General features: G+C 51.0%; 1 protein-coding gene across 1 annotated transcript in view; it reads right to left on the reverse strand.

Moving 5' to 3' along the window:
- Positions 1-6,591: 6,591 nt before the first annotated feature.
- Positions 6,592-24,432, reverse strand: part of Slc2a9 (solute carrier family 2 member 9) — a 153,233-nt gene continuing 135,392 nt past the window's right edge. The window contains exons 12-13 of the mRNA XM_076864316.2: positions 20,603-20,730; positions 6,592-8,287 (exon numbers count right to left, since the gene is read on the reverse strand). Coding sequence (XP_076720431.1) covers positions 8,036-8,287; positions 20,603-20,730 — 380 coding nt within the window. The 3' untranslated portion in view covers positions 6,592-8,035. The remainder of the gene's footprint in view (positions 8,288-20,602; positions 20,731-24,432) is intronic.

Consider the following 24,432-nt stretch of genomic DNA (forward strand, 5'->3'; position numbering starts at 1 on the left):
TTTACCCTCATGGTCACCATGTCTGACTAAGCCATTGACTGCCCTTTTCTGCATAGGCCACCTGCCTGTTCATTCCCCTGTCCTTCCTTCTTCTCAGTGTGACTCAGTCCTAGTCCTCATCTGCGATGTGGCTCAGGTTCCATTCAGAGGCACCTGACCTAACCACTCAGGCCAGGCTCACTCCCCCATCTGCCCATACGAGTGTCATGGTGTTTGCTTGTTTGCTGAATATGTAATGAGCCCTTACCAGGTCCTAGGCACCTGGGGTCCTGAGATAAATCTGATGTACTGAAGGATCTGAGATTCAGCAGAGGACAAAGTCAAGGACAAAGGAAATCAAGGGAAGAGTTTAGAGAGTTCTGGAGGCAGGGGCTCCTCTGCATAGTCATGGAGGATGAGTAGAAGTTATCCAAGTGAAAAGAAGGAGCAAGTCAGTCTCCACAGAGGGAAAGTTAATGCAGGATGGTTGTCAATGGCTTGGCTTCCATTTTCTCAACTGCTTGAAGGTTGTATTTGGTTTCATTTATTTTTCATCTTATTAGGCATACATTAGGTGCTCAAAATGTTTGGGAGATTAATGAAGAAGCCATTAATCCAGAGAATGTTAATTCTGCTCTTGTTTGGGCAACTGGGCTTTGAACAGTGCTAAGGAACTCACTTAATAATGAGAAAAATGTAATCAGAAATCATGAGTAATGGGTCTTTCTTAGCTACCTATTGCTATTTAACTATACCAAAAGTAAGTGGCTTGACGGAACAGTGATTTATTATTTCTTGTATTTCTGGGAATCCAGTGGGTGGTTCTTCTGTTACTTTCTATGGAGTCTCTTATACAGATGTGTTCAACTGGATGGTCCCTTGGATGGGGGTTCAGCTGGGACCGTGGAGATCCTGGGCCTCTCACTTGTGGTCTGCCATCTCAAGGAGCTGGGTTGAGTTGGCTCACACAGCGGCATTAACGTCTAAGAGGGAAGTCTCTAGGGCACACTGATCATACTTTTCTGCTTGGGTCACCTTTTTTGATGTATCCATGGACAAAGAAACGTGTGGCCAAGTCTAGAGACAATGCGGTCATGGATTTTTCCATGGGTGGTAGTACCAGGAGGATGACTCAGCAAGGCCACTAATGTTACAGTCGTCCACCACAAGGACAGCAGGTGTCAGGCTGTGGAAGGGGTTAACATGTAAATGTAGTACCCACAGGTAGGGAAACAGAGTAGGGATGGGGGTAGGGATAGGGGCGCTGACCTTGGCTGATCTTGGAGCTGGAAGAACGGGGTTTGGACTAGATCAGATGAACCAGTAACACTGGCTCCACAGGTCACTCCCAGCACCACAGGCAATAGTAAGAAAGCATCGTCTCAGACTCAGTGTTCAGTGTTCTTAGGCAGGAAGCAGCCTGGGTCAGCACCACGGACAGCTCCATGCCTCCTGCGGTGGTTGGGGGGCGCTGCTGCTGAGGGACTCTACAATCACCTCTCACCTTGAGGCATCTGGGCTCCTGGGGAGTCCCTTGCCAAGTGTCTGAAGAATTATGTTTGATTTGCCTCGGGCTCTTTCCTGTTGGAATCAAGCTTAGGTTTCCTCATGAGTAAGAGGAACCCCAGATAAGAGCAGCTAAGACAGAAGTCGTGACTGTCAGAAGCCCAGGCTGGAGGGGAAGCCCAGGCTGTTGGGCGGCTCTGCTCATGAAGTCCTCAGGGCCCGTCCAGCCCACTGCCCACACCCTTGGGTGTGGCCCTCGACATCATGTGGGGGGGTGGGGGGGTGGGGGGGGACACTATACCCCTGTCCTTTGATTCATTCCTCCAAATAGACAAATTTTTCTGGTGCCTACTATGTGCTGTTGAGAGACTAAAGGATGTTAGAGGTGCAGGATTAAAAGTCAGCACTCCCAGGACTCTGAGGAGAGGAGGAAGAGAAGTTCCCCCCAAATGTCTGCGGGGAGAAGGAGCTGAGACACGCCATCTCTGTAATGGCTGGCCTGGGCAGGGACGGGGTTTGCCTCATGTAAAATGAGTCAAATGATATTCACTTCAGAAGAAAGATAGAAGAAGCCTTCCCCCTGTTTTCCTCTCACACCCAGTGAGGTTTCTTGTGGGCGCCTGCTCACCACCCACCATGGAGGCGACTGCTTGGGGGCATCTGTCTTGGTTTCCTCTGGCCGCTGTCAGATGCCACCACAAACCTAGTGGCTTAGCAAGGAGGAGCACCTTGGTCACCCGGGGCTGGTTGCTGGAAGCTGTGATGTTTTGGTTCCACAAGGTGAGTCAGTACTGGAGCTCTAATGAGCAGCTTGGGCACAGCAATGAACCATGATGCAGCTTAGAGTCGGCTCGAGGCTAGACTTTGAGTGTGGCCACCGCTGGCAAAGGGAAAAGAATAAGCCCAACGTGTGAGGAACGGGTAAGGTGAGGTGCTGGCCCGGGGTCGCCCTTTCACACGTGTACTTATATCAAAGCATCAGGTCGACCACTCTAAATCTTTGTCAATGATAATAAAAATTGAAAAAAATAAAATGTAGAAATATTGGGAAATCTGGTGATGTTTTGTCTTGCTGTTTCTACTAACAGAAACTTCTTTTCTCTAACCATTTTTACTTCTCCTCTAAAAATTGAAGACTATTTTCTAGTTCAGATTTTTTTAATCAGATAAGATACATGAATTTACAGCTGTGTATACATAGTCACCCCTTATCTGAGGTTTTTTACCCTACACTTTCAATTTCTGTGGTTTCAGTTTCTCACGATCAACTGCAGTCCAAAAAATATTCAATGGACAATTCCAGAAAAAAGTGTGAGTTTCAAGCTACTTGCCTTCTGTGTACATGAGGAAACCTCACACCATTCTCTGTATCTTCCCTGGGATCCGAGTCATCCCTCATCCGTGCTACAGCATGCTCTGTATGCTACCCATGGTCGAGCCACCTTGTGTCTGTGGTCACCAGAGCTGCCACCGTATTAGCCATTAGGTCCGTGGTCATGGTGTCACCGTCCTTGTGCTCAAATAACCCCTATTTTATGCACCAAAGCGCAAGGTTCATGTTGCTGACAACTTGGATATGCCAACGAGCAGCCACCAAGCCCCTTCCTTCAAATGAAAATGGAAAAGTACTTGATTTGATAAGGAAGAAAAAATCATATGCTGAGGTTGCTAAGATGCACAGTAAGAACCCATTCTTCTGTTAAATTGTGAACAAGAGAAATTCATGCTAGGATTCGGTTGTACCTCAAAGTGCAAAAGTTACAGCCACAGGACATGATGAGAGCTTAGCTAAGATGGAAGGCATTAAATATTTGTATGTATGTATAAAAAATAGTATAAAGGATTCAGTACCCATATAGTATATAGGATTCAGTACCATCTGTGGCTTCAGGCATCCCCCCCAGGGGTCTTGGAACACATCCTCAATGGAGAAGGGGGGACCATTGTTTTATTCTATTTATGTGGTTGATTCAATTTGCTAATATTTTAATGATAAATTTTGTGCCTGTGTTTATAATGGGTATTAGTCTGGGTTTTATTTTCTTTTTGGTCTGATTTTGGCATCAGGTTTGTGCTAGTTTTATAAAGTGAGATAGGAAATATTTCACCCTTTTGTCTTGTCTGGAGGAGATGTAGAATCAGTATGATTTCTTCCTTCAGTATTTGGAAAGATTTTCCAGTAACAACATTTGGACCTGGAATTTTCTTTGTTGGAAAATTTTAGCTATGAATTCAGTTTCTTCAAGTGGATATGGAACTATTTTCTATATTTTACTCTTGTTATTTGAAGTGTTCTACAAATGTCAATTAGATCAAGCTATTTCATAGTGTTGCTTGAATTCTTTATGGCCTTGCTATTTCCTGCTTGTTCTATTGATCACAAAGAGAGACCACTGATGTCTTCAAATATTTTGGTTTAGTTTTTCTTTCTGTTCTACCTTCTTTTGTTTCATGTATTTTGAAATTTGCTTTGGAGTCTATGCACAATTAAACTTTTTATGTCTTTTGTGCTTTGACCCATTTCTAACCCCATCATTTCCCTCATTTTGACTGGCAATTCTCCTTGTTCCAAAATCTACTTTTTCTAAACTCAAGCACTCCTGCTGGTTTTCCTTTATTCATGTTTGCATGCTACATATTTTCTTACTCTTACTTTTAACCTATCTACACTGAATTTAATGTGGGCTTATTAGAAAGAGCATAGAGATGGGTCTTTTATAAATTAAAACTAGATTAATAGTTCTTTTTCTCAGCATTTAAACAACATTGAAATATTGTTCCAGTATCACCTGGCCAGTTTCTAATGAGAAGTTTGTAATCATACAAATCATTTTGTCACTGTATGTAATGTGCTGATTTTCACCTTCTTGATATTTTTTTCCTTTAAACTTGCTTTTCATCACCTTGATTATGACGTATCTGAGGTTGATTTTCTTTGAATTTATTCTCTTTAGAGTTCACTGATCTAGAATATGTAAATTAATGTCTTTCACCACATTTGGGTAGTTTTCAATTATTATTTCTTTAAATCTACTTTTATTTCTTTGATGAGAACTTCTAATTTTTTTCTGTTAATTTCCAGAGTTGTTTTCCCTCAATTCACAGAACATGGTTATAATAGTTACTTTAGAGTAGTTATTGTGTCTGGATCATTTTGGGGTTGGCACCTGTTCATATTTACTCTGAGACTTGGTGGGGTTTTCCTAGATTATTTTACGTCTAGTAATTTTGGATTATATTTTGGATATTTTGAGTGTTATACATGAGGTGCTATTAAAACTTTCTGGACAACTTCATTTTAAAACAGGCAAACTTGTTTCGCTAGTTATCTTTAGACTGAAAGTCCTCACCCATGTTCTGTGGACTGTGATTCCAATTTCAGTTTAATTTTGAAAGTACTGGTGGAACTCTTTGGGTCTGCTCTGTGTGGGTACCACCTGGGGGTCCAAAACTGTGAAAGTGTCTGTAATGTATTTTGATTCTCAAAGGTTTTGACATATTACTTGCAGTTAATTTTTAGACATGTGGATTTTACAGATGAGCCCAGGATTTTGACATAGATTTAGGGACTCCCTTTATCCTCTCCTCACCATGATTTTCCCTTCCCTCTCCATTTCCCAGTTCTCACTTCTCCTGGTCTTTCAGCTTGACACTCGAGGTTTCGTCCTCCTTGTTGTTTGTGACAGCTGAAGCATCAATAGGAAAAAAAAAGAGAGGAAAGTAACAGGCATTTTCCACCCTATTTGGCCCACAGAGGCCCATTCTTCTAGGTCCTTGTATCAGAGAGAAGGATTTTCTTTAGGTGTGTCTGTGGTCACCAGAGCTGCCACCGTATTAGCAATTTAGCCTTGGTCCATATTTTTCTTCCATAAATTCATCTCTTGCTTCACTCTGGACAGGGACACAGGGAAGGTTTCTCCTGAGCATCTTCTGTCCATGCTGACTGTGCAGTTCTGGGAACTGGCCTGCCCTGGAGTGTAAGCCAGGAAACACGGGAGGGGAAAGCAGAAAGCTCCCGGCCATGTTAGCTGTGCTTTAGTTTTGATCTCCCTCCTCCATTTGCTTGCTACAGTTTTTTAAGAGTGCTCCTGTTTGAATTATGATTCTGTCCAGGGTTTTTAGTTCTAACAAGTGACAGAAGTGGGGTGGCGTGTGCTTACTTCATCTTAGCTAAAGCTAAGTAAGAAAGACTTACTTTTTCTTTCAGCCACCTAAAAGGAAGAAATGCCAGCCTCCATGGCTTGAATACAGGGAATAGGTAAAACAGTACCTAAGCCTTAACATTTGGGCAGGATTTAGGAAAGGGGGCCTGTCAATTTGACTAGAGATTCTTTCTGGTTCTGTGCACACATACAGGGTGCTGTGAATGTTTGGTGCCTTTCAGCAAAGCACCAAAGCCCGTGGGGTGAAGCTCCCAGAAATGTCTATTTCTCTGACTCATCACTCTGCATTATCTTTCAGTGTCTGAAAAACAACTATTAAAAAAGGTCACAGCTGTGGATAAACTAGATCATGAGCAAGGCTTTAGAATTGAGATGATGCACTTTGATTTAATATCAAGTGGAAAAAATAGAAGATCAGAGAAAGACGATTGCAGTTGTATCTTATGTATCCTGCAATTGAAACTGGGTAAACAGTAGACAAAATGGACATGATTGTATGGAAATTCAAATGGTCGTGTCAGGGAGAATGAAGCACAGGAAATGATGTGTGTTCTACTGTTTTATTTTAAAAACTCTTAATGTGGCTCTACTATCTTTTCAAATGTAACAACCTGTAAGAAAATTTCCTCTTCTGTCACCTTCTTTTATTTTGGTTGCTTATTTGGGAAGATTTTTTGCTTCTCACCTGTCACCCCAACCATTCCTGTCGCATGTTCCTATATCATTGTCCCCTCCCCAATTCCTGAGGGTATCTTACTAACAATCCTTTGATTCTCCACCTTCTTTGTCAGACACGTGCGTGTGCAGGTGAGGGCAGGGCATTACCTTGCGTATGCAGCATCAGTGCCCAGCTAGTGCCTGGTGCATGGTAGGTGACTGACAATATTTATTGACTGTCCCAGGTCTCCAAGGGAGTGACCACAGGCTAAAGTTAAGATTCCCACTTTACACTTTATTTGGCTCTGTTTAGTCTCACATGCTTTTGGTACCCACACTTCACTTCCTCTCCACGTTGACAAATGCTGCCCAAATTATCCAGCCAGTCAGCAATCAGCCAAAGGAGAGGACCAGGTGCAAGAATGCTTTACCGGAAAGAAGGATCAGAACTCGGGTTTGGCTGTCACATCCTTTGTTGTGAATGGTCAGAGGAGACGGAGGGCTTGGTGGAGCTGCTAGATCCAGAGTCTTTCTTCTCTGGCCCCAGACATGCTGTGACACTCTAAATCCAAACATATGGGTCTAATTCAAGAACACTGTCACTTATGAAATTTGTCATTTGCACTTTGGTTCATTTTGGAGGTGAGCATATGGAGTCAGCCAAATCATAAGGTCAGCGTGACAATGATGGGTTGTAGGTTGTTGCAGCTACACGATCCTGGCACGTTGGAAGGGCACACAGGCATGTCTACTCCAATTACCTTTCTAAAACTGTCACTTAGATTTCCTTAACAGCAGCCGAGTCTCCACGCAGCCTTTGTTGAGCACCTGAAATGATGGTGGGCTAGCTGTTTTTCAAGGCAGCTCAGTACATCTTCAGATGAATCCCTTTAGACTTGGCCAACATGGCCACAGGAGCTGATGTCTCGCTCCTGCACCTGAACTGGATGCCATCTATCAGCCACAGTGTTGTTTCCCATCAGCCGAGGTCGAGGCTCAGAATCATTCTCAATGCTGTGTTTTAACTGAACAGAGTTGAACCTGCAGTCCCTGCCCCAGGTACTGGGAAGTGCTTTCTTACAGCTGCTTCTCTAGGCCTTCCCCACATTGACCTTCTTTACGGCCTCTGTAACAATCCCAGCTGAAGACAGACTCAGACCTGGCAGTCTCGAGCCCAGGGAAACAGTCTGGGGAAGGCAGACGCTTCAGGGTGGTGCACTGGGGTTAGGCGCTCCTAAGTCTGAGGCCCACAGGCAAAGCCAAAGGTTGGTGACAGGTGTTTGTTAGGAGGTACAAAGAGTTGCCATGAATGCTGAAAGACTACTTCCAGGACCAAAGTCAAGGATCACCAAGCTCCAGGATCCAGGCAGAGGGCGGGGCAAGGCTACTCGAGGAAGCAGGGAGTAGGACCTCAGCCTGTGACTTCTGCTCCAATGAGTCCTTCATCAGACTGGATGTTTTTCTTTTCAGATGGAATTTTGATACCATTTTCCCAATTTTCGATACTGGGCTAAGTCAGGAAGAAGGCAGGCCACTAAGCTGTGAGAAGAAGGTTGGCTCTTCCAAACCATGAGATGACTTCAAGTCTGAGTGGTTCAGCTGTGAATACAGGGTGTCGTGCTGGAGGATCACAGGCTGATTCTTGTAATGTAAGAGGTGCACGGCTTCAGCCAGGTGCAAGCCCTCCAGATGTGGAGATGCATGTTTTCCTGAAATGGGGGGTGGTCCACTTAGACAGCTCTGTCTTTGACACCATTGTCCAGCGTGGAGGAGGAGTCCGGTCCTGGCCCTCCGTTTGCCTTCTCAGCCACGGCTGTGTCCCCTGTCTCCTCTGGCGGACTCGCCTTGTTTCTCTTGGCAAATTCCTGGCTGATTTCCGCGTGGGTTCTGTTCTTAGTCTCAGGCAGAACAAAATAGAAGTAGAGGGCACCTATGACACATATTGCAGCAAAGACTAGGAAACAGTAGGTGTCCAGACTTCTCTGTGGAAAAGCAGAGGGAAAAGATCAGATAAGCTATCAGTGAACTATGTGGCTGTAAAACCATCTCTGGGAGGATGCTCCATTTCACGATTCCCACTCAAATGTCAGTATTCCTGGACACAACACCATGCATGCCAGGCTGGCCCTGTGAGGCAAGGGGCTGTGTTGCTGTGTTCCCAAATGAAGCACGAATAAACCAGCTCCCTGCTCTGGTAAAGATGAGGAAATGACAGGTTTTATTTACTTTTTGCAAATTAGGCATTTGAAAATGAATCACCACGAAAGCAAAATGTAATGCTGAATATTATCTTAAATTTATAGTTGCTGTTATTCACATTCTTTCTCCTCTTCTGCTATGCACATGAGACACAGGTAAGCCAGACATGAAGAGAAATATCTCAGATCATAAGAAAAATATGGATCATAGTTTAGGCCAAGAAAAATATCATTTTTTCTAGTATGCAAAAAGATCTAACACACTGACTAGTACACTGACAGTCTTGCACAAATGGGGAGACCAGGAGTGAGAAATATTGGAGGCAGCCATATCTTATGTGCCTAATTACCGATTGGATTAGACCTTGAGTTTTACAGTGACACGGTCACCTCTGTGGCTCCTGGTGTCTGTGCAGTGAAAGACTTTCTGGTTCTAGGTGTCAGGGATGTGACTCTTTCACGCAACACCATCTACTGATCCAAAGAAAAGTGACACTGTCTTAGGATGCATCACAGAAAGCAATGTCTGAAGTTTAGTCCATTTCATTTAGTTCTTTTGATTTGAAAAACATTTCTCGTCGGAGCCTAGCATGATGCTGAAGAGCTTGACCTCTAGCTTGCATTCCAGATCCACCAGACAAAGAGTCTGACTCTTCCCCTCCATTCCATGGTTGTAAGATGAGCATAATGGTGCTGGGTGTGATGGCATACACCTGCTATCTGGGTGCCTTGGAGGCTGAGGCAGGAGGATTGCACATTTGAGGCCAGCCAGTCCTTCTCACTCTTCCATTCAAAACCTACCATGATGTCCTAAGTCTCTCTGTGTCAAGCCGAAGTTCTTGCCATGGCCTCCAGGCCTACTCACCCTGAGCCCCTTCCTTCTCTGACCTCACTCTTCTTGCTTTCTCCTGGCTCTTGTGATTTTCCTTAGGCATCAGGCTCTCTGCCCTTGCCGGCCCTCTTCCCAGAATACTCTTTGCGACAGCTGCTCCTCCTGCTTTCTCACTTTCCTTTCATCTCAGCTTAAAGGTCTCTCCGGCTCCCATGTCTAAAGGGCCCCTCCCAGCTGGGATCCGCTGTTCTCCCAGCACTCACCCCTGCTCGGCACTATCGTAGGGAACCCCCTGTTCATCAGCCCTCTCCCCACAGGAGGCAAGCTACCTGAGGGCAGGCTCCGACATTTTCTTATATCCCAAGGGCGGTTGACAGCACAGCAGAGCCTCAGTAGACATTTACTGAATTCACAAGGGACTGGATTCAGAGGGGCTCCCAGGTCACCTGTGGGGATGTGGGAGGCCTCTCTGCCACCTACAGAGCTGCTGCCTGTTGGACTTCATTTCCCAAGACACCCGATGGGCATTGCTCAGGTCATTCTGTTTCCCAGGATTGAGTTAAGAACCCACGACTGTCGCGGCCATCCTGGGAAGGAAAGGACGCTTGGCCTGCAGCCTCCAGGGTGAAGATGTGGGGAACCAGGGTCTGGCTGAGAGCAGAGGGCAAGGCTGGTGACAGAGCAGCCGGGGTCTGGTTTGGCTTGCTGAGTGGGGCCTTGCTGGCCCCCAACCTTCCGCCCAACCCTGGGGTGCAGGTGCTGTTCTACAGATGGGGACCCTAAGAGGCTAAGACATTGGTCCAGGTTTTTCTAGGGGAGGGGGTGGGAGGTGGGACACTGTGCAGCAACACTGATATTTCAATCTGGCCACCTGACCCCGGAGCCTGTGTTTGCCACACTGTGCTCAATGCTTGGAAAGGAAGGCTCCGTGAGAAGACATGCAGAGGCCTGGCCACGGACAGCAGGGGAAAGAAACCACAGCCTTTAGCTCCCGCAAGCCTGGAGGTGAGAGAGAAGGTCAGGGCCAGGGCTGGGCAGGACAGAAGGGCGATGTGGACAGAAGGAGCAAGACCCTCTATGGGGCTGACCCCAAGCCTTCCCAGCTAGGAGCTGGAAGTCACCTAGATCTGGCAGATGACGGACATTTGTTGGTATGTGTTTGCTAGAAATAATTTTGTGCCCCTGATCAGGCAACAACCCAGTACTGCTGCAAGTAGCGATTGCACATGATCCGAGAAGAGAAATGCACTTTTAAGCACCTACTGCGTGCCAGCGATATTACAGACATTACGTGGTGTGACCCCCATGGCCACGCTGGACACAGCTGTTCATTTCCTTTTTACGAGAGATGAAATTGGGGATTGCAGGGTGCTGCTGAAACATGTCCAAGGCCACAGAGGAATGAGTGGACAGCTGGGGCCGGGTCAGCCTGGCTGGCGGCTCTTGCTCTCTGCGGGTTCTACCCCCACTCCCTCCCTGGAATACATGGGGGGGCAGCCAAAGGGTGCTGGGGTCCCACGGGGCTTCCCCACTGCACCTGTGAGGCAGGGCTCTGGCACCTTCTCTCACAGACCATGTACCAGAGGCGGCCAGCTGTGGGGGTTGCATCTGGATTCGAACCCAGGTGGGCGACCAGAAGCCACAGTCTTGCTTCTGTACCTGCCTCTCCTGTCCATGCACACTCAGCAGAGGCCACCATGGAAAGGGCTCCCGCAGAGGGCATGTGGGCTACTCTCTTCCTGCCGCCTCCTCCTCCACCCCAAAGGGACTCGGCAGCCTGCGTGTGTCCAGGGGCTTCAGAGCGAGCCAGTCTCTCCTGGGCTCCTGTTGGAGGGAGGATCTGCCCAGTGTCTCCAGCAAGTGGTTTTTAGATGGCACTTCTGGAGTGAGTGCCGCCCCACCACCAGACTTGATTCTATATCTGCCTCCACCAAAAAGTCGACCTATCATGTGACCCGGGAAGCACCCCCACTATTGGGCCTTCTGTTGCCCAAGAGCACATGGGCACAATCCCATTGGAGGATTTCTGTAAAAACACTTTCACAATTTAAAAAGTGTAACCCATCCTGAAAGTATTTGATCAATTTGGCTACTTAAAAAACTAAGGACGGGGGCTGGGGTTGTGGCTCACTGGTAAAGCGCTTGCCTGGCACCTGTGAAACACTGGGTTCGAGCCTCAGCATCCCATAAAAATAAATAAAATTAAAAAAAATTTCTTAAGAAAAAAAATAAGTACATCTTTTCAAAAGACACCAGACAGTGAGTTCCTGAGTCACAAATAGGGAAGAGATACAGTAGCGTCTACAGCATAAGCTGAAAACCAAGCAGCAATCTGCACAAGGTGAATGAACTTCAAATGGAACTTTACCTGAATCAGCTTCAAATGGAATTTTACCAGCGTGGGTTAGCTGAGGACGTTCTGGAGGTCAGAGCTGACCCCTGAATGCCTGGGGACCTCCCGGGAGCTCCCAAGACAACTGAGGCAGTGGGAAAGTGATAGACAGGTAGAACCGCTGGGGTGGCCTCTTGGTCCTCCCGCCAAGGCGAAAGCTCTTTCCCATTCTCCCTTCCCCTCTTACATAAAAACTATTACTGTAGTTCTTTTACTTCTGCTGAAAAAATATATCTTTTATGTTATTAGAAATGGTCATGAAATGTTCCATGTTCTCTGATCGTAAGAAGAACATTTCTTTTCAAAATAGGGTATAATGTCAAATTATGCTAAAAATAAAAGGCAATTTTGGCAAAGTTCCTGGATATTAAAGACAAATCTCAGCTTTTTTCTACTCCCTTTCATCTGAATTGCGTGAAAATGTAACAACTTCCACAAAGAAGGAAAATAGATGAGAAGTGCATGCTGGGAATGTCGCCCTGCGCTCCCACAAATTAGACCCCGGGTTCCTCTGTAGATCCGTGGTGTTGGGTGGGCCCAGGGGAGGGGCGTGGCCGTTGCCCAGAAACCTCGTCACAGAGAGCCAATTTTCTCTGGAGGTACCTAAATAATAACCTCATGTGATTCTGGGTTAAATTTAGCAGTAGCCATTGAATCGGTTTGTCAAGAGCAAGGAAGTGTTCTTCGTCCATGGCCCACTGTTAGTGGCTGTCACAACCCGGCAGAGAGCTCCCTGGGGCAGGGGGCACATGTCAGTCCTCCCGGGTCTCCAGAGCTCACCACGACACTTGGGGGTGAACTGCTCTTGTTTTAGACAAGAACAATAAGAAGGGGAAACGTTTATTTTGGGGCTCACAGTTTCAGAGGCTCAGTCCACAGGTGGCCTACTCTGTTCTTTAGGACCTGAGGTGACGCAGATCAGGGCAGAAGTGTGTGGCCGAGGAAGGCAGCTGAGAACATGGCACCAGGAGGGGGGAGAGAGAAACAGAGAGAGAGGGAGGGAGGGAGGGAGGGAGGGAGGGAGAAGGAGAGAGAGAGGGAGAGTGGGGGGGAGAGAGAGAGAGAGGGAGAGGGAGAGAGAGAGAGGGAGGGAGTGAGAAGGAGAGAGAGAGGGAGAGTGAGGGGGGGAGAGAGAGAGAGAGAGAGAGAGGGAGAGGGAGAGGGAGAGAGAATGCTCCCTTTTCAGGGACAAAATATACACCCCCGAAGCACCCTCCCGTGGCCCACCTCCTCCAGCCACAGGCCCCCTGCCCACAGTTTCCATCAACTTAATCCTTATTGACTGGGTGGAGGCACTGGTTGGGTTAAGGCTCATTCCACTTTTAAGCCCCTCTTGCCTTGCCTCACACTTGGGCTTTAGGGGACACCTCACATTTAAGCCTTCACAGCTCTGGTGTGAGTTCCTGGTAGTGTGTCCCAGCCATTCCAGCGGCTGCCATCTGGGCTCAGGGTGCCGCTCTTCCCCCTCTGGGGCTCTGCACAAGGTAGATGACGTGATGGGGATGGGCTCTGCCAACCGGAAACCTGAGAGTCACCCTCGACAGCCCAGGTGGGGCCTCCTCCTCAAGTCCTTTCTTTAACTGCCCCCTGGTCTAGCCTCTCATGGCTTCATGTCCACTCTGGAAGTCTGGCCTGGGGGTGGGCCAAGGTTCTATGCAGGCCACATGGTCTTGGTCAGGGCCACATGGCTCTGCCCTTGTGCTTGAGAGTAACCATGGACACTGGCACTTGGGTGTCGGTACAAGGCTCCATCTCAATAGCTGAATTGTCTTTCCAGAATCAGTGGTGTGCCCACTTCATCGCTGACCCCTCCCTTCTCCACTGTGGCCCTGTCCCTGTGGCCTCTCTGCAGCCCAAGGGGCTTTCAGAAACACAAGCTACGCCCCAGCCTTCCTTCAGCTCACGCCTCCCATGGATTCCCACTGCTCCCGGGATGGAGGCCCCTTCCTTGGCTGGCCCTGAGGCCTGGGCGGGGTCTCCCTGCCGCCGCCCCCCCCCCCCCCCTGCAGGCTTCCTGGAGCCGCCTCACACTGCTTCCTGGGCCTCCCTGCCTCCTCCCTTGCCATTCCTCTGCCTCATTCTGGTTCCCATGTTCGTCCTCCGGGCAGCCTGCCCTGCTCCCTGAACCAGGCCCCTGTTGTCACCCCTCCAGGTCTCCCCTCTTTCCTTTCAGGCTGCAGTGATCTCCCAGGGTGCGCCTGATCCAGGATGGCCTCCTGCCAGATGGAACCCTCCCCGAGGGCAGCAGGACCAGGTCTGTGTCTGCTTGGCCCGTGGCCTGGTGCCCAGCACAGCATGTGGAGAGCTTGGGTGCTCAGTGGGTGACTATGAGCAAGCAAATCAACCTGCCGCGCTGAGGTTCCCTCTTGCTGGGGGCTGAATGGCGCCCCTCCCCACAATTGCTGTGTTGAAGCCACAACCCCAGTGACCACATTAGAGGAGAGGGCTTCTGGAAGGTCAGTAAGGTTAAATGAGGTCCTACACTGACAGGCTTGGTGCCCTTGTAAGAGGGGGAGAGAGATCCCTCCCTTCATGGGTGCACACCACGACAAGGTCACGTGAACACAGAGTGAGCGGGCGCCTGTGGGCCAGGCTCTGGAGGTGTGGCGTGTCCAGCTAAGTTACTTACACACACGGAGAGGACCAGCAGAGAGGACTCGGCTCTCTGACCATGGGAGGGAAACACTCGGCGGCCTCTGGCTTCTGAGCTGGCCCCTCCCTGCTCTCACCCTGGAGGCTGCCCTGGCCAGGTTCAGACTCCAACCTCGGAACACTCTCCTCTCAAGACTCTGAGGTCAGCACCCCCGGCTCCCAGGGACAGCCTTGGCCAGGAGAGGCGAGCTGCCACGGTGCTGTCATTTCTTCTCAGGTTTCCCCATGTAACACGTTTAGGGGTTTCTTTGTAACCCAGGGTCTGCAGTTCCACGGCATCCTGTCTCGGAGGACTTTGTGGCAGTGTGCTGGGCTCGTCGTCCTGCAGGCTGGGGACTCCTCTGCTCTGTTCCCTGGCCAGTCCTTTTCCCCAGCTCTGTCCTGGGTGCAGGTTGGGCCAGGTGTCCTCCATGGGTCACCTGCTCTCCACCTTTCAGAGGTGTCCTGATTTCTTCATTTCCAGTATACTTAGGAGGTGGGGTGTCAACCTTCCATGACATAATGCCGCAGACTAGGTGGCTTAAACAGCAGACTTTTTTTAGGTGGGTACCAGGGATTGAACTCAGGGGCCCTTGGCCACTGCCACACCCCAGCCCTATTTTGTGTTTTATTTAGAGACAAGGTCTCACCGAGTTGCTCAGCGCTTCGTTTTTGCTGAGGCTGGCTTTGAACTCACCATCGTCCTGCCTCAGCCCCCCAAGTCACTGGGGTTACAGGCCTGTGTCACCGTGCCACTGTTCCCGGCAACAGCAGACATTCATCTTCTCCAAATTCTGCAGCTTGGAAGTCCAAGGTCAAGGTGCCAGCCAGTTCAGTTGGCCGGCGAGGACTCTCCTGTTGGCTTCGTGGGCAGCTGCCTTCTGTGTCCTCACGTGGCCAAGAGACAGGGGTGAGCCTGGTCCTCCTTATCTTATGAGGGCACTAATGCCATCATGAGACCCCCCTCAGGACCCCATAGAAGCCTTGCTCCCTCCCAAAGGCCCTCCTGTGAATACTATCCCATTAGGGATTGGGGGTTCGCCACATGAGTGGGGGCGCGGAAGCCATCGGTCCACAGCCGGGGAGAGGCCAGGCTGGCAAGCTGAGCCACCCTGCAGTAGACACTTCTCAGCTGAGCCTTGAAGGATGGGGTCGCAGCTGAGCGGAGGCCCTGCAGAGGCAAGGTCAGTGGCGTTGTGTACCCTGCAGGCCTCTTTGACAGGTTGACGAAAAGATCGTTTCTGAAAGTGGAAAAGGCTCACCCACACACCCCCGTGCGTGGGACATTGCACATCCTGTTGAAGCCCAGCCAGGAGCCGCCTACAGTCACAGACCCAGGTCATCACGGCTGGCTAAGACCTCAGGTTCCACGCGTTACCTGCTCTCCCTCCAGTGTCCCCTGGCCCTGGACAGTGCCTGATTCATACTTAATAACTGTTTTGCATGAAGGATGCCTGGATGGAGTCAGAGGACTTCTATGGAGACGCATGGAGGTAGAGAAAGTCCTGTTAGATTGTCACAATGTGACTAAACTGAAATTCCTCTGAAGCCTGGGTGGGGTTTCCATTCCCTGCACAGGGCTGACCTTGGCTCTTGGTGATTCGCGGCCTTGCAGGAGTCAGTGCTTGTACTGCCATTAGTGATTGATGGGAAGTCAAACGCTTTAAACGCCCGTGGCTCACTCCATCTGCAGGAAGCTGTGAGGTGTGTGTTCTCCTGTTTTATGGGCAGAGCAGACCTGCAGCTTAGGATGTTCACGGGCTAGCCAGAAGGGAGCAGGGATCGTAATGCTGGCTTACATCTCTGGTGTGCACTGAGGTTCCTGAGCCACTGTCATTTGTAGACTAAAGATCTTGGAGCTGTCCACGAGCCTTTGAAGTAGACACATCCAGGCGGTGGCCTGCTGGAGGCCACATTAGCAACCCTGCCTGCACTGGCCTCCCCGCCTCCCTCCCCAGCAAGGCTGCCCCTCCCCTGCCTGTTCCCAGCAGAGGCCTGCCCTCTTCCCACCTGCCCAGGACACCTGGAAATCACCTTGGACTGCTTCTTCCCTCTCTGTTAAGTCCTGATGACTTTGCCCTGTGACATTTAAAAAAATTAGACAGAAGTTGCGTAGAGTGGCATGCACAGATCTTAGGGCTGCATTTCATTGTTTAGAAAAAAAGCATAGAGCTGTGTAACCAGCACCTCCATCCAGATATGGAACCCATCTCCCAGTCAGGAAGTGCTCTGCGCTGCTTCCCAGGCAAATGCTCCCCCTGCCCTAGACGCAGAGTAACCTGGTTTTATGGTGATAAACACGTTGTTCACTCCAAGAGTGAGCAGCTTCCCCCAATCCAGCCCCTGCTAGCAGCTAAAGAGAGGTCCTTAAAAAATGTGAAACAGATCGTGCCTTGGAGTCCTGCAGCAGCTTCCCAGAGTCCCCGGATAAACCCTGAGACTCTCAGGTCTTCAAGGCCTGAAGGATTTGTCCTTGGCCTTGACCTCCCTGTGCTCCCTCTGGAATTACCATCAAGGCTCCAAGTTGTCTGGACGTTGCTCTGCCAGCCCCGGGCTCTGCCAGTGCTCTCCCTTCTCCCCACCAGACACTACCTCCCTGTGCAGCCCCGTGCACCCCCATCCCCGTGAGGGACATGGCTCTTCTTCTGGGAACTAGGAGGCAGCATTGTGTCCTGCTCCCAGGGACCCGCTCAGACACCCTCAGATAGTAGCCGGGGGAAGCACTGGGCCAGGATCCCGGAGGAAGTGCATGCCGTCATTCAAGTGGAGTTTCGCACACACAGATGCTCCAGGAAGCACTGGTGTCCCTGGACGATGGCCCCAGGTGTCTCGCAGTGCTCCAAGGCACAGGGTGGGGACTGTGGGAGCACCTCCGCCTCCACCTCTCCCCAGATGCCAGCGGAGGAAGCTTGGGCTCTTCCTGTGTTTCTGTCTGTCTGTCTGTCTGTCTATTAGTCATCTGTCTCCTTATGGAAATCCACGATACTGATTCATGTGTGTTTTCCATTTGCACCAACAGTACATGGGCTGCGACCCACTCTGCCCTGCTCTCCCGGCACGGGGTTCCTCCGCATGCAGGGTCGGTCCAGCAGGTGCCTGGCGTATCCGACTCCTGGCTGCTCCTTGCCCGAGTCTCTTTGCAGAGTGCACCTGCTCTGCTTTCCCCTCTGGATGGCCACCCAAGCCACCTCTAGGTCCCCACTGCCACGAGTGATGGACTAGTGAATATTCTGTAGGTTCCATCTCATGGACCTCTGCAGGTTCCCCGTGGTATGTAATCAGAGGTGGATTCGGGGCCTAGAGCAGATGGATGCTCAGCTGGGTCACCATGAGGTAACTACACGTGACAAATGGCACCTAGTAAATGCTCAATTCATGGTCACTGTCCTCTCTTACCGGTGCACAGGGGTCCCCTTTCCTTGTGTTCTCACCAACACTTATCGTTCAGATCTCTGCCTTTGGTAATTTGGTGATATGCAGAAGCCTGCCATTGTTCAGTCAGCCTTTCTCTGAACACTGAGAGTCCAGGGCGCTTCTCCCTCCCAGGTACCAGTCAGGCCTCCCTTTCTGTGAGTGCCCTTCTTCTTCTCGCCCCACCTTTCGAGCAGCACCCTGTTTTTCTTGCTCACTTGCGGAGTTCCTTCATGTTGCAGGCACTAACCCCTGATCAGTGTGAGCTGTTGGGAACGACTCCCCTGCTCTGTCGTGCGCAGGGCCTTTGCTCACGCCGTTCCTCACTGGGCAGACTTCCTTCCTTCTGAAAATCGAACACCTCGTTTTTGTCCTTATTATTTGTGTTTTTGGGATCTTGCCCTTCTCTAGCCTGGGTCCCCTAGACGCCCCCCGGCACTGGGCATTGTCTCCTGTTGGATTTTCCGTCTTACTCTTCACATGTGGGGCTTGAATACACCTGGAATCATCTTATGCATTATCCATTTGTACCCTCCTCCTTTTTGAGTTTGGAAGCTTTTACTTACACAGAACATCTGACCTATGAACAGGAAGGAGGAGGGACCTGGATGCTTTCAGGACTCTGCTGCTGGACTTCTGACCTGCCGGCTTATGACACATCCCGACACACCCCCAACCCCGGGAACAAACTGACCTTCAGTTGGCACTTGTGCTAATTGGGGCGACTTTGAAAGCATTGAGAAGCAACCGGACGGCAGAGAACAGGCTTTCAGAGGAAGGAAACTCTGGCCACACCGTGAGGTGAGTACACATGACAAATGGCACCTAATAAATGCTCAACTCACGGTCACTGTCCCTCCCTGACCTCTTGCTTGTCAGGTAATCCAGCTGTGCAGGCTGAGATAGGAGCATTTGCAGAATTTATGGAACTGAACATAAAACAGGGGCCCAGACCCGTGGAGTCTTAAGCGACCCCACGGGAAACACTGCACGGTGTCACTATTCAGGGCAGCCGTGGCGGGCTGTGTCCGGCCAGATCTGAGCCCTGGGCAGTGGAGGTCGGGCGGCCAGCTGCAGCTGGAGGCCTCTCTGGGAGAGGTACAGCGATATATTTGAGGATTTCAAGGAACTCAGTATCCGCAGGGGCCCCGTGAGGGATGTGCCTGTGATGATTTTGGATGGGGCGGCCTGTGGCCTCGCCAAGGGCTCCTCTCTCCCTGGTCTGGTTGGTAAAGATGAGAGGCTCTGCCGGTTCCCAGTGTGACCTGGGGTCTGTCCCATGGACTGACAGGGCATCACCTCCTCCTCGCCCTGAGGGGCTGGGCCTGGTGGGTACACAGCAGGTGCTCCATAAGCGCTGTGATGAAGAGGCTTGTCGGTGCTGGTGGGAAATGAGGTGGCCGTGGGGGTCTGGAGGTACTGCAAGACCCTCACCTGCCCGCCCCCAAGTCCCTCAGACGGTAGTGGTCGGCCCCACGTGACAGGCTGTGGAAGGCTCTGGAATCTCCCCTCGTTAGTAAAGGCGCTGAGAGAGGGCTGACTGGGCGTGGGTTTCCTCCACAGGGAGAAACGGCACCTCTCATCCCTGGCTCTGCTGGCCTTGAGGTTTGAGGACAGTTGAAAATACAGAGGTCATGTCTAAGGGCCGCTGGGCGGAGGCACCCGAAGGGAGGGGGGGACTGCCCTGGGACACTCTGGTGCAGGGTGGGTGCTTCTCTCAGGCCAGCTGCAGTGCTGGGTGCTGGTTTCAGTCCCCCTGCTGGCAGGGGCTCGGGGCTGCGCTGGGCTTGGTGTGAGTAAGGCAGACGGAAAACAGGCTCTGAGGAGCTGGCCGGAGGCGGGGTTGACGGCCCCTGAGGAGGCTCGGTGGCTCTTTCTCAGAGGATCCTGCCGGAGTCTCGCCCTCTCCAGGGGGCCTCACCAGGTGATGTCACTGGCTGTCTGGGCAGCAGGCAGCCCTGGTGGGCATTGGAGCAGGGAGCCTCACCCTCCTTAGGCAGATGCTGCTGGCCGTTGCTCTGTGCAGAACCCTGTAGATCCTGATCTTTCGTGTCACCTCCCCTCCTTCAGGCTCCGTTCTCGTTTTCTGCTCTGCCATCTTCCTTGCTCACGCTGTTCCAGCCATTTCAGCCTCTGCTGTTCCTTCCACAGGCCACCTCAGGGCCTTTGCATGTCTGTTTCTCTGGCCTGGACTTTGTCACTCCCTGTGAGGAGTGCTCTGCTCCCTCACTGCACTCACATCTCTGCTCCTTGCCACCTCCTTTGAGTGGCTTTCCTGGGCCACTCCTTCTCAAGTGGCACTTCTGTCCCCATTGCCTCCCCTGGGCTCAGGACTTGTCATACAGCTTTGTTCCTGCTCCATCCCCACAGCCTGAAGCGCAGGGCCTCAGTAGACACCGGCTGAATTAATAAGTCAGTGATGTGTGGACTCTCCACCTGCCCAGGAGGACTGGTACCTAAGTATACGGGCATTTTCTACCAATCATTGGCGCCCTTGGGATGGAGGCCCATTAGCTACGTTTAGGCCGATGCACGGCAGGGTTGCAGCGTGCACTGCCCTTATCATGTCCTTACCATGTCCAGCCCAGGGATGGTAGGTAAGTGGCGGTCCCTCTAGGTTTCCCCGCAAGCCCTCAGCAGGGAGCGGCCCCGCCTTCCCAGGCCACCACAGCCAGGAGGGCCAGCTTGAAAGGACAGGGGAGACGGGAATTCCAGGCCGCAGTTTCTTCCTTGGGATACCAGCAGGAGCAGGAGAGAGCCACCTGTGCCCCTGACCGCCCCTCCCAGGCTGAGAGTCAGATGGGCTCCCCGGCCCCGAGCCTCCGTCACCAACCTGGATGAACGGGAAGAGCAGCCCGACGGCGAAGTTGGAGAGCCAGTTGACAGTGCCCGCCACGATGAAGGCAGCTGGCCGCTGCGATTGCTGGAAGAACTCGCCCGTCAAGATGAACGGGATGCCCCCTGCAACGTCAGAGGCAGGACCGGATCAATCACCTGAGCAGGCCAGACCCCCAGTCTCCTCCCCAAGGGCAGGCTGCAGGACACCCAGGCACCAGGGGCTGCTCTCTTAGCAAGCCAGCCCTGCCCTGGTGGGTGGCCTTAGGAGGGGTGCTGCGGCGAGGTGATCCTGGTGCGGAAGCTCTAAAAACACAAACCTTCCCCTGACCATCCAAGTGAGAGGTCCACCCTCCTCTCGGCTCTCTGGATGCCCTCTCAGTCAAGCCACAGTCCATCAGAAATAGAGAACTGCGTGTGCAAGTTCGATACGTAGAACACAACCGACTATCACTGAGTCCAGGTGCTCCTTAACAGAGGGATTTTATGTCCCAGTAAACCCACGGTAAGCTGAAGACATCAAAAATGCATCTTGCACACCCGAACTACCAAGTACGGTGGCTTAGGGTAGTCCGCCTCAAAAGCGCTCAGAACACTTGCATTAGCGCACAGTCAGGCATCTGAAGAGAATACCACACTGCATTGCTAGATCAGGAAAAGATAAAAATTTAAAGTAGAGTTTCTACTGAGTGCATGTCATTTTCATACATCAAAAAGTCAAACCCTGGTAGGTTGGGGACCATCTGTTTATTGTGTCAGGATATTTCCAATTTAATCTTCAGAATAACTTAGGCAGGAATTGGCTGCCATATCCCTGGGTGAGAACTCTGAAGCCCAGAGATGTCACTAGATTTGCCCAAGGTCACCCAGTTCCCAGGTAGCTGAGTCAGAACACAGGCTTGAGACCCTGGCCTCCAAGTCTCGGGTTTCCACCTGCCAATCCCTACTTGAGAGGAGAGACGCCCCGGCCCAGTTGGTTCCTGTTTGTGCGCCTTAACTTCCTTGACTGGGGGTGAGGTGGTCCCCTGTTCCTAAGTGGCCCCATAGCTCAGTGTTACTGACACTGAGGTGGGACGATTCCTTATTTCCAGAGACCGTCTGTGCAGGATGTTTACCACCTCTCCAATACCATGGCAACCTAAGCCACCTGCATGTACCCCATTTGCCGTCCTGGGTTGCACCCTCCCCAACGGCACCTGCTGCTCAGTGAATCTGGGGTCCTGTTTGCACCCCTGGGCCCCCAGTTGGAGTTGCCACTCTGCCAATCAGATCTGCACCTTGGCACTCCTCAGACCAGGCAGGGTGAGTAGTGGAGGGGTCCCCCGAGGGACCTTTACCAAGCTCTAGGAGGCACAGCTCAGAAATCCCTGGGCTGGCCTCACGGTTCTGTCAGCACTTATTTCTGGCTGGGGAGCTGGGGTCAAGAGCAGCAAGGCCCCTCCCTTGGTGGACTCCCTCGCGTGGGGGGGGGGTCAGAGTGATCTGTCTCTTGACAGGAAGGGAGAGAATGAATAATTGCCAAGTGGGATGTGCCCCCTGGAGGAGGTGCCCAGCCCTGGGAGGTGGCCTTGGACACGAAGATCCATGGAGGTCTCGCCAGGTGGAGGGGTGGGAGGGAAGAGGCCCTGGGTGAAAGAATGGGGTCACGTCCAGGACTGGGTGGATCTGCCTGGACACTGAAGGAAGTGGACAGGAACGGGCTGAAGTGGCCCAGGTGAGCCAGGCCAGGGAGGAGCTTCCTGTAGACCCAGGAGAGGGCTTTGCTCCTGGAGGAGACCACTGAGGGCTTCCACATGGGGCGGAGGTGCGCTGTGCATTTCATGGAGATCTCTGCTCTTTGGGGAGAGGGGGAAGGTGTACAGGTGGAGCTTCAGCTATGGTTTTTGCAGGAGGGAGGGGCTGGTGGCCGTGGAGGCAGAGCAAGGGGCCAGATTCAGAGACTCGTCAGCCCGTGGAGGCAAAGCTTCCTGTGTGAGCACCGCACTCAACCACGGGCACCCACCTAGCACCCAGAGCCACAGAGCCAGGAGCAGCGCAGGCCGGGCCCTCTCCAGGGCTTTTGCTCTGTCCTGCTGCCAGTGCGCCTGGACTCCAGCAAGTCACAGGTGATCCAGGTGAGGCATCACCCCATCACCCATTAACCGTGAAACCCCTGGGCCGGCACCAGCTCCATTGCCTGGGATGTTTGATAGGCGTCAGATATACCATCGATATTTACTAAATGTTCACGATTTGGACTATCGGCCATGCAGTTTGCCATGTAGAAAGCCAAACTCCACATCTTAAAGCTGTCTATCAAACCTGTCCTGAGCAAGAAGAGCAATGTGGGGGGCATCACAACACCTGCTCTCACATTATACCACAGAGCTGTGGTGGCCAAACAGCATGGCGTTGGCATCAAATAGAGATGAAGACCGATGGAATGGAATAGAAGACACGGAGACAAACCCACACACTCACAGCCTCAGATACTTGACAAAAGTCTCCAAAATAGATGTTGAAGAAAAGACAGCCTTTTAAACAAATGGTGCTGGGAAAACTGGAGATCTATATGTAGAAGAGTGAAACTAAATCCCTCTTTCTCACCCTGCACTGAAGTCAAATCAAAATGGGTCAAAAATCTGGGAATTAGAAACTGTGCAGGGTTAGAAGAAACCAAGGTCAACACTCCAGCATGCAGGTGCAGCACCTCTTCCACAACAAGACCCCAAGGCTCAAGAAGTAAAACTGAAAATCAATACATGGGAGGCCCTCCAGCAAAGGAGACAGTGAGGAGCGTGAAGGCCAAGCCTAGGAATGGGGGAAACCTTGGCCAGCTACTCCTCCGACCAATAGCCAGAACAGATAAGGAACTCAGAAATGTTAAAACACACACACACACACACACACACACACACACACACACAGAGAACAGAACCCAAAATAACACAACTCAATCACTAAATGGGCTAAAGAACCAAACAGATATTTCTAAAAGAAGAAACACAATTGTCCAACAAATATATGAAAATAAGCGCTCATCATGTCTAGCAATCAGGGAAATGCAAATCAAAACTACACTAAGAATTTGCCTCACTCCAGTCAGAATGGCAGTTGTCAAGAATACAAATAATAAATGTTGATGAGGATGTGGGGACCACGGTACACTCCTATGTCATGGGTGGGACTGCAAACTAGTACAGCCAATCTGGAAAGCAGTGAAGATTCCTCAGAGGACAGGAATAGAACCACCATATGACCCAGCTACCCACTCCTCAGTGTTTAGCCAAAAGAACTAAACTCAGCGTCCTATAGCGCTACAGCCACTTCAGTGCTCACAGCAGCACGATTCACAGTAGCCTAACTACTCCCCAGACGAGGTGCCTGTCAGGAGATGAAGGGATGAAGAGGATGTGGTAGATACACAGTGGAGTTCACCCAGCCAGAGAGAAGAATGAAATCATGACATTTGCTGGCAGATGAATGGAAACAGAGAACATCACGGGAAGTGAAATAATCCAGACTCAGAAAATCCAGGGTTGATCATTTCCTCTCACCTGTGGAAGCTAGAGAAAGGGAAAGAAGCCAGGAGGGGGTCGGATTTCCTAAAGGGAATGTCCGTGGAGAGGGAGGTAGAGGAATGAGGAGGGATAGGAGAGGGAGGGAGTGCAGAGCGAATTGAACAAACTAATGTTAAGTGCATACAGAAACACACCACGGGGGATTTCATCAGTGTGTGGACGGCACCCATCAAGGACTGATGAATGGACGAGCAAGGGGCGGATGTGCAGAGTGGAGGGGGTCGGGTGGGAGGAAGGCAGCGAGGAGCCGGGACTGAGGAGGGGTGGT

The sequence above is a fragment of the Callospermophilus lateralis genome, chromosome 8, assembly GCF_048772815.1.
Source record: "Callospermophilus lateralis isolate mCalLat2 chromosome 8, mCalLat2.hap1, whole genome shotgun sequence".
NCBI lineage: Eukaryota > Metazoa > Chordata > Mammalia > Rodentia > Sciuridae > Callospermophilus > Callospermophilus lateralis.